Source organism: Pteropus vampyrus, unplaced genomic scaffold, assembly GCF_000151845.1.
Source record: "Pteropus vampyrus isolate Shadow unplaced genomic scaffold, Pvam_2.0 Scaffold79, whole genome shotgun sequence".
In the NCBI taxonomy this organism is placed as follows: Eukaryota; Metazoa; Chordata; class Mammalia; order Chiroptera; family Pteropodidae; genus Pteropus; species Pteropus vampyrus.
Genome location: NW_011888860.1, coordinates 318,103 through 334,268, shown reverse-complemented (window position 1 = coordinate 334,268; position 16,166 = coordinate 318,103). Strand labels below are relative to the sequence as shown.

Genomic DNA, 16,166 nt, shown 5'->3' with positions numbered 1-16,166 from the left:
TTTTTTTTTTTTTTTAAATAAGAGTTCACTTCTTTATAAAAGTCAGTTTTGAAGTTCTCTCCTGAAAAAAAGTGAGAAAATATAGCGGATTTTGACCCTCTAAATTCCCAATTACTGTGTATATGTAATCACCTCTGTAATTCTGGAACTGTTTCTACATTATGTGCATACACATCTAATCCTGACAGAGCAACTTTTTCTATTGCTTTAAGATCTCCTCGGAAATCAGGGGTGAGACATTCCACAAGAATTTCTGGATTCCTATGGGAGGGATGGAAAAGATAAATATTAAACTGAGGAAAATAAATGACATAACTGCTGTTCAAAATAGAAATTGCCCGTACTCATTCTGTATCAGTTTCACCACAGTAATCTTTAGAATCCTGCCAAGAAAAGCATGAACTTACAAATGTTTATACATGAACTAGTTAATGGAAAAAACAAATAAATCCAAAATACTAAATTATATGTAATGGTTAAAACACATCTGCATGCAAATAATGATCAGAATAAATTTTGTGATTCTATAGGCTTTTAAACTGTATTGAGTAGATATTTAAAAAATACTGTCTAAAGGAATTAAAATATAAATATTAAAACATTAAACATATATTTTTAATTCTTTAGAAAGTAAATTGGGACATTTAAGTGAATGTAAACATTATTTTATTTGATTACATTAATTTATTTCTCTTAAAAAATTTATCCAATAGTGTCCTCCTCCCTTTCTCTAGACAAATATTATACAAGTGCTACGGGTTTCTATTAAACTTTAAAAAAATTTTATTACATAAAGGTTGTCACATAATATTTCACTACTTTGTACACAATTATTCTTACTCGCCACAAAAAGGCTGCTTTCTAATTCTCATCAGGTGATGGCAAGCACCTGTCTCCATGGTCTAAGTCGAAAGCAGCACATGGCTCTTGCACTTAGTTATCAGGAATGTACGAATATCTTTTTATTCAAAAATACAAAATAATTTATCTGTAAGCATGGACAATGACAGCAGTAAACCATTATGTTGTCAGTTGAAACCAGTAACTGATGGTTACAGTGAGTTTTCTTAAACATCAGGCAGCCTTCAGTTATTTTCCTCAACTGACTTCTCTGAAGTTACAGGTAAGGAGCACTGCCTTGAGCCTCCTCTCACAGATCTCATTAATAATGGTAAAACCTATTCTAAGAATTAGACCATGATACTTCTCATTCCACCCATGCTGCCGATTCCAGGGTCTTTCTCTTCTTTAGGAATTTCTGTGACTACAATTTTTGCTGTAGTTAACAGAGAGGCCACTCCAGTGGCATCCAATAAAGCAGTTCTTACAACATTAGTTGGATCAATGATTCCTTTTCCCACCATATTCACAAAATCTACAAGCACAGTATCATAATCAACTTCGAAGGAACTTTGCATAATTTTCTCAACTATCAACGATCCTTCAACATCTGCATTCTTAGCAATGGTCATTGCAGGAATTTTGAGTGTTTTAAAAAATAATTGCTATAACAATTTTTGATCATCATTAGTTGGGAGTTAATAAGTCCAAGGCTGGAATGCACAGAACAAGGGCAAAACCCCCTCCCAGAACAATGCCTTCTTCAACAGCAGCTCGTGTAGCATTGAGGGCATCTGTTACTCTGTCTTTTCATTCACTTCAACATCATTTGTCCCACCAACCTTCAGCACAGCTACTGGGAGAGTTTTGCCAATATATTTTTCAATTTGAACCATGTCACCTTTTCTTTTCAAGAGCATGGCATTATTTTTGGTCACAATGATTTCGCTAACTTTTCCTAAGTCACGAGGCTGAATATCTTCAAGATTTAGAGTCAATCCTTCTTTTCCAATCAGTGTACTACCAGTATCAATAGCCATGTCTTTAAGCTGGTTCTTTCTGTTGTCACCAAAATCTGGAGCTTTGACTGCTACAACCTGAGGACCAATTTTTAGCCTATTCAAAACAAGTGTACTTAGAGCTTCTCCATCATCATCTTCAGCAATTATGACCAAGGGCTTACGGTGAGCACTGGCAATTTCAAGAGCAGGTACAATAAACTGGATATTAGAAATTTTCTTTTCACTCAACAGGACATAGGCACCTTGAATTCACCTACCTGATCTTTCAATGTATTAATAAAGTATGGAGAAATACAATCTCAATCAAATTTCATGCCTTCAATAATTTCTAAATCATTCAGTGTTTCTCCATCCTTTATTTTAATAACACTCTTTCTTCCAACCTTTTTCATTGTATCAGAAATGATGTTGCCAATTTTTTGGTCTCCATTTGCAGAAACTGTAGCAACCTGAGCAATTTCTTCAGAAGTTGTCACAAATTTAGACTGCTTCGTAAATTCAGCAATTATAGCATCAACAGTGAACATCACACCTTTCCTGATTTCCACTGGATTAGCACTTTTGCTAATTTTCTCAAAGCCTTCCTTGGCAACAGAGCATGCCAGTACAGTAGCAGTTATGGTGCCATCCCTAGCCTCTTCATTTGAGTTATTGGCAACATCTTGAATTAGTGGCCAATATTTTAAAATTTATCTTTTAAGTCAATGGACTTTGCAACAGTCACACCATCTTTTGTTACTCTGGGACTTCCCCAACTGTTTATTAATCACTGTTCTTCCCTTTGGCCCCATATGATGGTATAGTACCAGCTAAAAGGTCTATACCTTGAAGTATAAAGGCTTGGACATCTGCACTAAATTTTACATCTTTGGCATAAGCCCAAGTAAGATTAGGAGCCAGTGCCCCAGGCACTGGCTTAATCTGGCAAAGGACTTCGTGTAAATGTAGCATTTCTGTGAGGCGGTGAGGCAGGCCATTGACAGCAAGTGAATCATGCTATGGGTTTTACAAACTATTTTCTGAATTGCTGTGTCAAAAGCTTTGCTTAAATGAAATACAAGCTATTCTTCCTATTTATATTGTGGCTATGTCTATGCATTCAAGCACTAAAATGTGAATTAGGTCATAGAGCTGCTCCCTTTAACAGCAATAGAATGACTGGGACAGCTGATAAATTGTTCCACAAACCAAATGCAAAGTATCTGGAGCTGTTTCCTGAGAAAACAGATGTAGAAAGAATCACATACACAACTTGTCATTGATACTATGATATGTTGATAGAATACATCCTATAACTCACTGTTTTTTAACTGCAAGCTGAGACACATTAGTAATTTTTGAAATCAACTGAGTTACAAACAGAATTTTAAAAATAAACTATAAAAAAAAATAAGATAGAAAATATTGGAGGAACAACTGAAAAAACATTTACTAAGTGTGCCAGGTATTATAATAGCACTGAGCTGTAGGAAATTAGCATAACTCCTTTTTTAAATGCTTTTTAAATTGATGAGATTAAAATATTAATGAAAATGTGGATTATGGGTAAAATTCCAAGGCCATTTGAATACAGATAAAATCTATATGAAAACTTACATATTTTACTTAACAATAATATCTTACCGTAACTACTTCTAGATGATGATTTATTCAAAATCAGTGCTAGGAAGGCTGTAGTTTTATACTTCTTTTAAAAGTATTCAATGTTTAAAATGTTAGAGAGGATACGGAGAAAAAGGAACCCTCAAACACTGCTGGTGGGACTGCAAATTGGTACAGTCACTGTGGAAAACAGTATGGAGGTTTCTCAAAAAACTAACAATTGATATACCATATGATCCAGCAATCCCTCTACTGTGTATTTACCCCTAAGACTTGAAAACTCATATCCGAGAAGATATTTGCATACCGATGTTCATAGCAGCATTATTCACAGTGGCCAGGACATGGAAGCAACTGAAGTGTCCTATGATAGATGATTGGCTAAAGAAGCTGTGGTACATATATACAATGGAATATTACTCAGCCATAAGAAGAGATGAAATACTGTCATTTGTGACAACATGGATGGACCTCGAATAAATAAGCCAGACAGAAAACGTTCAAAATCCCATGGTATCACTTATATGTGGGATATAAACCTAAAAGCAACAATTGAACAGGACAAACAAACAGAGACTTATGGACACGGACTATAGACTAGTGGTTACCAGAGGGTAGGGGGTGGGAGAGGAGGATGTAGGTAGACGGTTAAAGGGGGTCAAATATATGATAGTTGAAGGAAACTGGATTTTGGGTGGTAAACACACAATAGAATATACAGATGTCAAATTATAATGTACACCTGAAAATTATATAATTGTATTAACCAATGTTACCCCAATAAACTTAATTTAAAAAAAATTATTCAGTGTTTAGACTAATACTCAAATGTTAAGCAGGGACTCTATGGACTAAAGGTCCATGGATAAGTTTGTGCCCCTGAATCCCTAAAATTTCTGCGAATATTGAATCTGTATGTTCAAATATTCTTTTCCTGGAGAAAAAAACTCCACATAATTTCCAGCAGATTATCAGAAGGGTTTAGAACTAACCCCTGCCAAGAAAAGGTTAATAATCACTGCTTTAAGGTAAAAACCTTAAATAAACTGAATTTATATGGGTCAAAAAAAGTCAAATACATAAGCAATGCAAAAAGAAGTACCTTTCCTTTAAGTATGATACAGTTTTTGCAAAGTGCTCAGCTCCTCCATCCGGTATATCTAGAAACAAAAGAGTCCACTGCTCAACATGATGTCACAACTTAGTATGAGCCAATTTCAGGAAGTGGCAATGATGACACACTAACCATCTCGATCCACAGATGTCAGGACAACATAATCCAGGTTCCACTCTGCAATTGCCTTTGCAGTATTGTAGGGCTCATTGGCGTCTGGTGGAGGGGGCTTTCTTGCAGTCTTAACAGAACAAAACCTGCAACCTCTTGTACATGTGTCACCCATCAACTAGAATAGAGATGTTACAATTTAAATCAATGTAGATGAATTATCCTCAAGAATATAATGTTGAGAGAATAAAGCTGCAAAGAATGAATACAATTTGATTGTTTATAAGAAATTTGAAACATTTAAAGGTAAACAATATAGTTAAGGAATACAAATGTAATGTGGTAAAACCAGAAAGAAAAGGAAACAAACTCAGAATTAAGAATAGTGATAAGGGAAAAAGAAATGGGATGGGATCAGCAAAGGATACACAGGGGAGTTCAAAGATAATGTTTTCCTTTCAAACCAGAGGTATCAGGGTGTCTGTTGTATTCGTATTCTTAATAATTTACACATACGTTATACAGGTTCTTTTGTACCTATTTATTATTAACAAAAATGATTTTAAAAGAAATTTAAAAATTTAATTAACATATCAATATGCAGGTCTCTGTGGGAGTTAAACAGAGGCATAGCTTGTTAAATAGATGAAACAGAAAACATAAAAAGTTAATAATCTGCTTTCTATGGATACCACTCTTTCTCCAGGACACCGGTTCTGCTGCCACAGGTCACTACCAAGTTCAGCCCCCTTCTAAACACAGTCACTACAGATGTTCTGGGGCCACTGGAGTTTCAAAGCTCCAAAGCAGGGGTTGGGTTGTGGTTGAGGGCAGAAAGCTCTTCTCCCCCTTTAGGTTTAACTATATCACAAGGGACTCACAGCAATGGTACTCAGGCCGAGCCTCTCAGTTTTATTGAAACAATGAACTCTCCCCAGGAACCAGTTATGAGTCAATAACAGAAAAGGGGACCAGGTAAGGGGTGAAACCAGAGACTTCCATTATGGAGTATTCAGAATCACTTCTTCCTTCCAGATTTGGGGTTCTGTAACTTGGATAAGCTCTGTAACTTGGATTGGCTCTGTATTATTCCAGAAAGAGCACTATCTCATAGGAATCCTAAATTCATAGTGTAAATAACCTCCTTCTGGTACAGGTCAACAGTTTATCAGACAGTCCCAGATAAATAAGAACTTTCAGTTGCATACAATTTAAGTTTAACCCTAATACCCCTTGGGATAAATATGGTAGAATGCACTGTTAATCACAATTTTTACTCCACCATATTAAGGTTATGCATCCCACCATTTGCCATATAACTTGTGAGGCCCTCCCATGGGAGGAAAAGCTTATATCTCTAACCCTACTGATGTCTGGCTTTCTTTGGTTAACAGAATGATAGTAGGCATGACCAAGCAGAAGCCTCAAATGTGTGTAGGTGGTTGGCTTGCCCTCTTGTACTTCTTCCATTCTCCAAGATAAGAATATGCCTTGAAAAGCTGCTGGTCCAAGGAGAATAAAGCTCTGTAGAGCCTACCCGAACCCAACCTACTTCTTGGAGTCCCGCTTAGCCCAGTCAAGATCAGCTGAACCTCAGCTAACTGAAAGACCCATGAGAGAGAAAAATAAATTCTTGTTTAGTGGGAAAAAGAAGTTAAGCAATCATAAGTAACATTTCTAAGAATTAACAGTAGAGCTACCTCAAGGCAGCACATGATTAGCTGTCAGACAGATGGAAGAATCAATAATAGATTTGTTCAGAGAACAATGAGATCATAACAGGCTGGATTATTGTCAGTTTTTCACATTTCTCATAAATTCCTATGTAATGAAAACTCTGATCAGATTCATAATGCATATTTTTAAGAGAAAGATATAAAATAGTTCTTTTCAGTTTCTACACTAAAACTTAAGAGTTTGAGGCTGGCCTTACCATGATTGTGGCTGTGGCAGTGGCATATTCTCCACCTCCCCAACACTCTCCAATATTGGGACATCGAGCTTCCTCACACACCTGTGAGTAAAAGGGAACAGAATTCAATCAGGCTGAAAATATTTACCAATTGAAAAATTAGTGATCTGGCATTTTACACTGCTCATCTTTACGACATATTTATGAAGAAATTCACTATATAAAAATAATGTTAAATTGCCAAACTTTGTATATATTAAGATCTCATTTTTAAATTAAAAACCATATGAATGTATATATTTTATACGTGCAAAGAAAAAGGTATGGAAAGATATATATTGAATAATTAAAGTGGTGTAGTTAACATTTGAGATTGCATATATAATGTTTCACATTTAATACTATACTCTTTCCAACAAACATGTTAATTTGTAATGTAAAACAAACCCTCATTTCCTAAGTTGCAGAAAAATCTCTTTATCTTTCACTATTAAATGAGAAGTGAAGAAATACAATTACTTTTTATTTCTTTTGCAGGGAAAATGATTTTTAAATATATTTCCATTACTGATAGTAATGCAACCTAAACATCTTTATTCACCTTCCTTACTGTTACTGATATGTGTATTAATTTTTCAGTTACACATATGTAGAAACATTCTGACTATGGTTAAGAGAAATACTTAACACTTTGATAACTTACTGTATGGAGATTTAAATTCCGCAATGTTTTTTTCAGTTTATTATAATTTTTCCCCATGGGAATCTCTGTCTTTAGCCATGGAGGTAGTCTTAACCTGAGGAAAAGCCAAGCATTAACAAATACATTCCCAGATGATCGCACAGATTTGAAGTTACTTTGCTCTATTACAATTCCTAGTTAAGATGTTTTCTGCCCATAATCCTAGATTAACTCTTACAATTTTTGCAAAGGCACAGAGTAACACCATTCTAATAGAAGAATAAAGAAGCGTTGAACATCTCATTCCTCGATAAATAATACTGGCAAAAAGTTCTATATTTGTTCATAATAAGGAGAGATCCCATAGGTGTACTTTCTAGATTTTATGATGATGATTAAATAAAAAAAAAAAATCTAAAATTTGGAGTGAATAGTATCAGACACCCCTTGACTTCCACCCATTTATGATCTGGAAGTTGTTGGGTAAAGTATCCAGCAAAATAGTTTGCCCTCTGCATGAAATTTCCTCACAATTCTTTGAAATTAAGGCCAGGTATTCGCAGGTCATAATCACATAGACTAGGAGAAGCAACAAGTTAGATTATCAACAACTAGTAACAATAAAAAACTGATAAATTTATCAAGGTCTAATAGACTAAGAACAAGGTGATAACCTTTACTTTCTGAAGAAATTCGATGGTGGATAGAAAACAGATGGACATACAGGATGGTTAAATCCTAGGAAAGCGGAAAGAAAACCGTCAAAGGGCACAGAAAAAAGGATTCCAACAATTTTACCTGATTACCTGTTTTATGTCTGTTATTACTTCCTTCTAATGCTTTTAAGCTAAATTTAACAAATCTGATTAAAAATATACTCTAGGGCAGCGGTCCTCAACCTTTTTGGCACCAGGGACTGGTGCTCCTATGAGAATCTAATGCCTGATGATCTGAGCTGGAGCTAAGGTATGATACTAGTGCTGGGGAACAGCTGCAAATACAGATGAAGCTTCACTCACTAGCCGGCAGCTCACCTCCTGCTGTGAGGCCTGGTTTCTAACAGGCTACAGACCAATACCAGTCTGTGGCCTGGGGGTTAGGAACCCTTGCTTTAAGACTTGGTTATATCTAAAAATAATGCACAATGAGGAAATGAGACATTAAAATTATCTCAAAATTTCAATTACCTTTCTCCTTTCTGGCGTTTTAAGTTTCCTTTATATTCATCCCAGGTGCTCTTGTCTGCAAGATCACCAGATACAAAATCGTGAAGGTCTGGTCCATTCTGTAACAATTCCTTTTTTTTATCTTGCAAGGAACTTACTGCTCTGAGTGGACTGCATAAATATTTTACAAAAACCTAAAAAGAGAGTTCATTGTGACATTTATTTAGTGGGGTTTTAACCTATTTAGTAATCACCGTTCCCTGCCCCCCATACCGAAACCCAAGGATGCTCAAGTCCCCTATATAAAATGGTACAGATCAATGCAGATCAAAAACAGCATAAGTACTGATTGAAAAAAAATCCGGGTATAAGTGGACCTCAGCAGTTCAGAACCATGTTGTTCAAGGGTCAATTGTGTATATTTGTTGCCCGTAAGAAACCATTAGCATCTAAATCTGAACACAAGTGTGACCATCCAGCCAAACACTAAAATTCACGAGTCCGTAAACATAACGCAAAAGAACCTTCAATAATTCAAAAAGAGCTCCTGTTACGGTACTGCACGATGGCTACTCCACTTGTCCATGTCTCCCACTAAAGCCTAGAGAACAAACAGGCTTGTGTCCTCAGCATCCATAGTGCTGTCTAGCACAGAGTAAGAGCCCAACACAAAGTAGTTATTTGGGGGTGCTCATGACAATGCTCCTATAGTGCTCCAAAAAATACATGGTACAAATCACTGATAAGCAGGGAAAAAAGCTCTCAGCGCTAGCCAGAGAACCTATAAACAAACCATTACCAGAGATTCTACCTCATAGGGGTGTCGGGAGAATTAAATGAAAAAGTTTACAACAGTGCCTGGCTACACGTAAACGTTCAGTTAAGTGTCGTCCTTGTTACTGAGCGCTCTGAAGGAATGGGACCCCCATACCTGACGCCCGCACCCTGCTCCCCCGCCGCTCACTCGGGGCCTCACCGTGCGGACGACGCTCCCGTAGCGTATCGACATCTCCCTCTTTTGTTTCCTCGTAGGGTTGAGGGATCACTAATTCCCGGGAAAAGGCAGATGGACAAACCGTCGCAGTTTATACACAGCACCTGAGCCACCACTGACCCGTTGGGACTTGAGCTGCCTCGCGATTGGCTACTTTAGCCAGTAGCGTCGCGCGCTCATGACGCCATACGCAGAGGCGTTACGGCTACAAGAACGTGATGACGGAGGTCGGTCTCTCTCTGCTGCAGCTACTGCGAGGTGAGGCTGTCTCAGTACTTGGTGGGCTGCGAGAATCTGAAGCCATCCGCTCTAGGAAAACTAGCGGCGCGCGGGTCTGACGCTCCGAACGTTTATTCTGGTTGTACTCCTGCGCCCGAGCGCCTTATGTTTCTGATGGCTTGGGATTCGAGCCCTATACTGGGCTTTTAGGCCTGCCTCCGAACCTCAGCCTCGCTGGGATGGCGCCTCCCTGATAAAGTTTCACAGGGTTGCGCTGAGCTGGAGTTCGCCCGCTGGGCCTCGTGTCACCCGCTTAGTAGTTGCTCCTTGCAGGCTAGGACGCACCAGGGGGCCGCTCTCCGTGTAGGTGCTTATATACGTTCCCCGGACTTTTGCCTGCCGGTTTCTGGTGGGAGTGGAGCTTAGGATAGATTAGTGGAAAGCAGACTCTGCCGGCCTTCTTACCCAAGTGTTTATTTTTCAGGATGAAGACCATTCTCAGCAATCAGACTGTTGACATTCCAGAAAATGGTAGGAGACTCGATTTTTATTTATTAAAAATTTTTTATGTCTACTACCCGCTGTACACCTTGTTCCGAGGCCTGACAAATGCATTCTCTCTTAGTGGATATCACTCTGAAGGGACGCTCAGTTATTGTGAAGGGCCCCAGAGGCACCCTGCGGAGAGATTTCAATCACATCAATGTAGAACTCAGTCTCCTTGGAAAGAAAAAGAAGAGGGTGAGATGTCTTTTTTTTTTTTTTTTGGACACTTCAATTGCTTGTTTGGAAGGTTATGATTCAATAGCATCAAATTTGGTTGCTTTAAAAATTAAAGAATTGAGGTTTAATGTTTTAACTTAAAATCTCGCATTCAAAATTGTAGCAAGTTTCAGTGTTACTGTTTTAGCGAAGTTGGAAAACCAAATTCTGAGTGGATTATGTTCAATACTAGTAGTCATTAATGGAAGATCTTAATACTATTACAAGTTGTGTTTATTTTTCCTTATGATTGTTTTGTAAGAATCTTAGGAACTGGGCAGTAGACTTTAAATCTAGTATTTTAGCTTTCTAGAAGTGAAGTTTGATTCAAGTTGTACAAAGGCAGGTGTTTCTAGGTTGTCATTCCTTTATGAAATTGTGTACCTGTGATAAGTAGTAATAAAAATGTTAATTATTGAGGACTTACGTGGTTGCATTTTTCCAGTTAAAATCATGCACTTTAATTATGACATACTAGAATTTAGAGTGATTATGTGAATAATGCTAAAGTTTTTGTTCTGTTACAGCTCCGAGTTGACAAATGGTGGGGAAATAGAAAGGAACTGGCTACTGTTCGCACTATCTGTAGTCATGTACAGAACATGATCAAGGGTGTTACACTGGTAAGCAGAGCCATCAGACCACTTTGTTTAGGAAGGGGAGGTTTCTTGGCTGTATTTTGTGCAACATAAGTACTGCAGTGACTAGATTATGCATGTAATTTAGTGAGCTGCTTGAGCTCTAGAACATGGAAAAGTGATTTTGGCAAATCTGTTTAATAGGTATTCTTAGGTCTTTAGGAATAAGTGAGAAATACGATGAAAGTCCAAATGGTCTTAGTAAGCTGATGGGTTTTTTTTTCATGCAAAATTAGATTCACATCATCAGGGTGTGTTTTTTTAACAGAAAATGTAGCACATAAGGTAGGCTTTGATTTGTTGGTATCTAACATCTGAGTTCCCTGTCCATTTCCCCAAAAGCATGTTTTATATCACTATTCTCTTGCCAAACCCCGTTCCCCTCAGCCTTTAAGATAAAATTTATGCTTCTGCCTTTACTGAAATGTTTTTCTTTTCATTGAAACTCTTGAGTATATCTGATAATGGCACTCTGTACTTATCTCTTTTATAAGTCTATCTTGTCACTTTCCCCTTGCTCCCAAGCTAAGTTCCTTGAGAGCAGGGCGCCTGTCTTGATATTCTCAATTCTTGCCTTCTGGCGTAAGCAACTCAGTAAATGTTAGTCTGATGCTCAAGATGAAGGGCTTTGGGGCTTTTAAAAAAAGCTAGCATTGTTTACTGTGGGCATAGGAGGTAGTAAAAATAAATTCTTCCTTATGGAACTTGATAGTCCAGAGGAGACACTGAAACATGTTTGTGTGTAAAATTTTCGTTAGGCTTCTTTCAGGTGACAGTTGTTATAAAACCTTGACAATGAGTGCCATGTGAGGACTGTTTCATTTTAAAATTATAAGTCTGTAAGGACTCTAAAATTTAAAACCTGAATTTTTTTCAAACTTCTCATCATTGTTAATTGCTTGCTTAACATAGGGCTTTCGTTACAAGATGAGGTCTGTGTATGCTCACTTCCCCATCAACGTCGTTATTCAGGAGAATGGTTCTCTTGTTGAAATTCGAAATTTCTTGGGTGAGAAATACATCCGCAGGGTTCGGATGAGGTCAGGTATGTGCAAACTGTCACATATGGTTCAGAAATTTTTCCTTTACATGTGTGAAGGCTGGTGTATCGGGTTGGCTTACAAATAAAACCAAATTGATTTCAAGATTGACTTTTGATTATGCTTATAATAACTCTTAGTGGTAGGTAAGCCTTATATATCATACCAGTTGCAATTCCCGAAGGCTTTTTTTTTTTTTTTTTACATTCAAGTAGTTCGCAGAGCATGGTAGCTGTGTTTTTTTTTTTGTTTTGTTTTTAAACAATTTGAGTAGTGATTAATAGCATAGACTCTGCCTAGGTTCAGTTCTCAGATCTCACTATCAACCTTGGGCACATTACCTCTATGTAGCTCATTTTACTCATCTGTAAAATGAGGAACATCTTATGATTAAATGAGTTAAAATTGAAATGTACTTAAAACAGTTCTTGCCTGATAACATAGTAAACAGAAGCATTAGAAAACTTTAAAACTTAGTGTTCAGGGCTTTTCAATTCCTTTGGGAAGGATGGGAAAAAGGGATTTTTAGTACTAATTTAATGGCTCTATGGGAATGTTACATATGGTCAGCAACATTTAATTAGATAGGACCCTTACGTAAACTTTGAGGGATACTAAATATATGTAGTAGAAATAAAACTTTATATAAGCTTTGTACAGCTAAATCTCACTAGCTGAGTACCATCTTATACTCCTTAATTGAATCACAGAGTCTGTTAAGTACTCAGATTCATTCAAACAGGAATGCAAACAGAACTTTGGCTCAGATAAATCGGATACTGTAAAACCAAAACTCAGAAGTTTCATTTGTTCTGTGGAATTTTAAATGGAATAAGTTGCTACTTAAATATATTTAAATTAAATATTTCCTCTGAAGATTTGATTTTATGTTGACATTGTAAATGCCCTCTCCCCTTTTAGGTGTTGCTTGTTCAGTATCTCAGGCCCAGAAAGATGAGTTAATTCTTGAAGGAAACGACATTGAACTTGTATCAAATTCAGGTTTGTATGTTCTGCCTACAAAATTTTGTCTAGTAGTTGAATGCATGATATTCTGTTAATTCAGTGAGCTTTTTTAATTGTGGAAATTAAAAAGCTATCCCAAAGGTGCTCATGTTTTCTAAGTATAACGTATTTATATATAAAATGCTTTCTTTTAAAGATAGGTTTGGCTGATAAAGTAATTGTCTTATGTTTTACACTCTTTAACAGCTGCTTTGATTCAACAAGCCACAACAGTGAAAAACAAGGATATCAGAAAATTTTTGGATGGTATTTATGTTTCTGAAAAAGGAACAGTTCAGCAGGCTGATGAATAAGGTCAAAGGTAGGTCCTCGTAGTATCTATAAGTTTTACTGCTTTAGTTGGGGATCTTAATTTACTAAGAAACAAACTGGAGTTGTAGTAATGCCACAAAATGAAGAAGTGTGTTCTGAAGCACAGTAAATTTGGCAGAATAAGAGCTGGAATTGACTCATTTTTAATATGAACCAGTAAGTCATCATCTTAAAGTATGTTTTAGATTATTTAGAGTAGAACTTTTCCTGGGCAAGGGCATTGATGGAGATTTACAGGCATTTCAATTTCTTTTTACAGTTGTCCAGCTACAGAAATGCCAAGATGTTGGATGATTCCTGAGACTTACCTGTGAAATTTAAAAGGCACAATAAAAATCGTGTATCGATTTGGGACTTTTTTCTTAAACTGATTAACCTTTCCAGCTATTTGGCAAGTAAACAGTTAAGTAAATTCTAGTGTGCAAAGAACAATAACAGAAGGAACAGAACAGGATCTTATTCTAGTAAGACTTCATGGGAGAAGAGAATTGAATCTGGTTTTAGAAGGAATATTGGGTATTTCAGGCAAGAAGAATATGGTACCAGTGACAGGCAGCACTAGTTGTTTATTGGATGCAGAGTTGGGGGGTGTTCTGATTTCACAGAGGCGTGAATTTGAATATTTGTGAGGCAAGTGTGCCTGAGTCATTCGTGTATACCAGTAACTTTATGAAAAAGCAGCTGGGAAGTGGAACAAAGGACACAGCCTTAGCAAGTATTGGAAGATGGCGTTAATTTATGTTTGTGAATACGTGGTTGTTGTAGTCCAGGATCTTCTCAATGTTATTCTTTATCCTGCCTCAGCCATTTACTCCCATGTCCTAGTCCTTGATATTTTTAAAAACTGATAATCTTCCCATAATCTCTTAATTCTAGTGTTATACATTAAATATATAATCTTTGGCTTGATGATTATAAGTTTTTAAGAAATGGATGGAGTGATATAGGATTTGCTTTGAGGTATTTGAGGTGGAGTTGGGGTAGGCATTGTATGGGATTGTCGGTGAAACAAGTTACTCATAAATTTATTTGTTGAAGCTGAATGAGGATTCACTATATTATTGATAAAGTTTTGAAATTTTTCATAATGTAGAAATGAAACAAAAAGCCTTGTATATTTTACGTGGATTAGTGTACTAGCCTTGTAACTGGTAACCTTTGCTCCTTCTTTCCCCATGTTCTCAGCAGCAGCCAGAATGCTTTTTTTCCAAACTGCTCTCTGCTAACTTTTCTGACTATACTGACTGAACTGACCTTCCTGTTTATCAGTATCGCTGCCTCTAAGCCTTCCAGTTGTCACTTCTCTTTGGAGTGGCCACTTCCATTCTAGTCAAATGTATTCAGTGAAGCCCACCTTGACCACCTTGTGCTCACTCTATACCTGTATCCTAGTATACTGTTATCCTACTTGTTAGTGTCCATAGCATTTATAATGTAATATTTATAATTTACTTTGTTTTATATTATATGCTTTTTTGGCTGTTAGAATATAACCTTCATGAGGGTGCGATTTTTTTTTTTTAAATACCTGGAATAGTGCTTGGCGCACATAGCTATTTGCCAAATGAATGGTACCCAGATTGCCAGGGACACAAATGCTTATTTAAAGACATGGAAGAGAACTATACTCTTTCAAGTTATAAAGTTTCAAGTTATAAAGACCCAAGACAGTGATAGCAGTGAGACTGGAAGAGATGTTTTGGAAGGTTTTGACAGGATTTCAAAGCTAAATGTGAGGAAGAAATTTTCAAATGACTATCACAGGAGCTTAGAGGTATTGAGAGTCAGTCTACAGGTGGTAGTAGCAGCTGTGGGAGTAAATGTGATTTCCATGAGTAAAGTGGGTTGGTATTCTGGGTGAGACCTTCACAGGAGATGACTATTGGAGGTTGGTTGTAGCTAAGGAGTGATTTCCATTTAATAACTTGAGTGTGGTAAATGAAAATATAGTTCTCTCCAGAGATGTCTTCCATGTCTTTAAATAAGCATTTGTGTTATTTCCCCAACTTTGAGGTGTAGGAGTCTACATTTTGAGAAAATCAAAAAGAATCCAGTGTCACACATCTTGGGAGGATGGAAGGGAGGCAGTGTTGGGACAGCAAGTCTTGTTAGTGAATGACAAGGTTATATTTAATACATAAAATGTAACATAAGTTAATTAGATTTTAAGATGTTTTTTCAACAAAACTCAAAAACTTAAATTCTAAAACTCTTACCCTGTCAAAAGCTATCAACAGTTTCTTACTGACCTTTTATGATTTTTAAATGTTTAAGATAAACCTGAATAGTATAATTGATCATGGGCCAGAGTATTTACCTAAGGATTTTTGAATGGTGATGGCTTAAAAACTAGTAAAATAATTCCTAAGTGGCAGAAAGGGAGAAGTGTGTAAGCTTTGGGTTTGGGACTTTAGTATTTGGGAGTTTATGGCAAGACAAGTTTGAAAAAAGAGGACCTAAGTTTTAAGCTTAAGCTCTAAATGTAGAGACATTTAAAAAATGATGGTTATGGACTCGTAAACCATAAATACAAAATACAAAATAAAGACTAGAAAAGCAAAACTAAATTCCAAATTTTGTTATGGCTGAATATGCATTTCTTTTTCAGAAGGTTGGATGTTACAGAGATCTTAAAAAGTTGGTAATGAGGTATTTAACTGATAATTCCTAAAGAATATTCATTGGAGCTTGGGTCAGTGAAGCCATGTGGCACAAAGGGGAAAAAC

At 36.7% G+C, this 16,166-nt stretch overlaps 2 protein-coding genes and 1 pseudogene across 5 annotated transcripts in view; 1 reads left to right on the top strand and 2 right to left on the bottom strand.

Annotated features, from left to right (window-relative positions):
* Positions 1–9,591, bottom strand: part of LIAS (lipoic acid synthetase) — a 15,453-nt gene extending 5,862 nt beyond the window's left edge. The window contains exons 1-7 of one of the 2 annotated variants that reach the window (XM_011362740.2): positions 9,381–9,591; positions 8,471–8,643; positions 7,305–7,398; positions 6,623–6,703; positions 4,711–4,867; positions 4,567–4,624; positions 133–261 (exon numbers count right to left, since the gene is read on the bottom strand). In XM_011362740.2, the coding sequence (XP_011361042.1) occupies positions 133–261; positions 4,567–4,624; positions 4,711–4,867; positions 6,623–6,703; positions 7,305–7,398; positions 8,471–8,643; positions 9,381–9,458 (770 nt within the window). In that variant the 5' untranslated portion in view covers positions 9,459–9,591. The remainder of the gene's footprint in view (positions 1–132; positions 262–4,566; positions 4,625–4,710; positions 4,868–6,622; positions 6,704–7,304; positions 7,399–8,470; positions 8,644–9,380) is intronic. The other variant, XM_011362741.2, reaches the window with a different exon arrangement.
* On the bottom strand, positions 760–3,677 carry LOC105293863 (annotated as a pseudogene).
* Positions 9,577–13,787, top strand: RPL9 (ribosomal protein L9). 3 transcript variants are annotated; one of them, XM_011362738.2, is made up of 8 exons: positions 9,577–9,701; positions 10,147–10,193; positions 10,288–10,403; positions 10,952–11,047; positions 11,975–12,107; positions 13,024–13,104; positions 13,315–13,429; positions 13,700–13,787. In XM_011362738.2, the coding sequence occupies exons 1-7, from the start codon at positions 9,622–9,624 to the stop codon at positions 13,419–13,421; spliced, it is 660 nt and encodes a 219-aa protein (XP_011361040.2). In that variant the 5' UTR covers positions 9,577–9,621; the 3' UTR covers positions 13,422–13,429; positions 13,700–13,787. The 3 variants fall into 3 exon arrangements, with proteins under 3 accessions (XP_011361040.2, XP_011361041.1, XP_011361039.1); XM_011362739.2 differs by having other exon boundaries at positions 9,677–9,775; XM_011362737.2 differs by lacking the exon at positions 9,577–9,701 and adding an exon at positions 9,908–10,037.
* Positions 13,788–16,166: the final 2,379 nt, after the last annotated feature.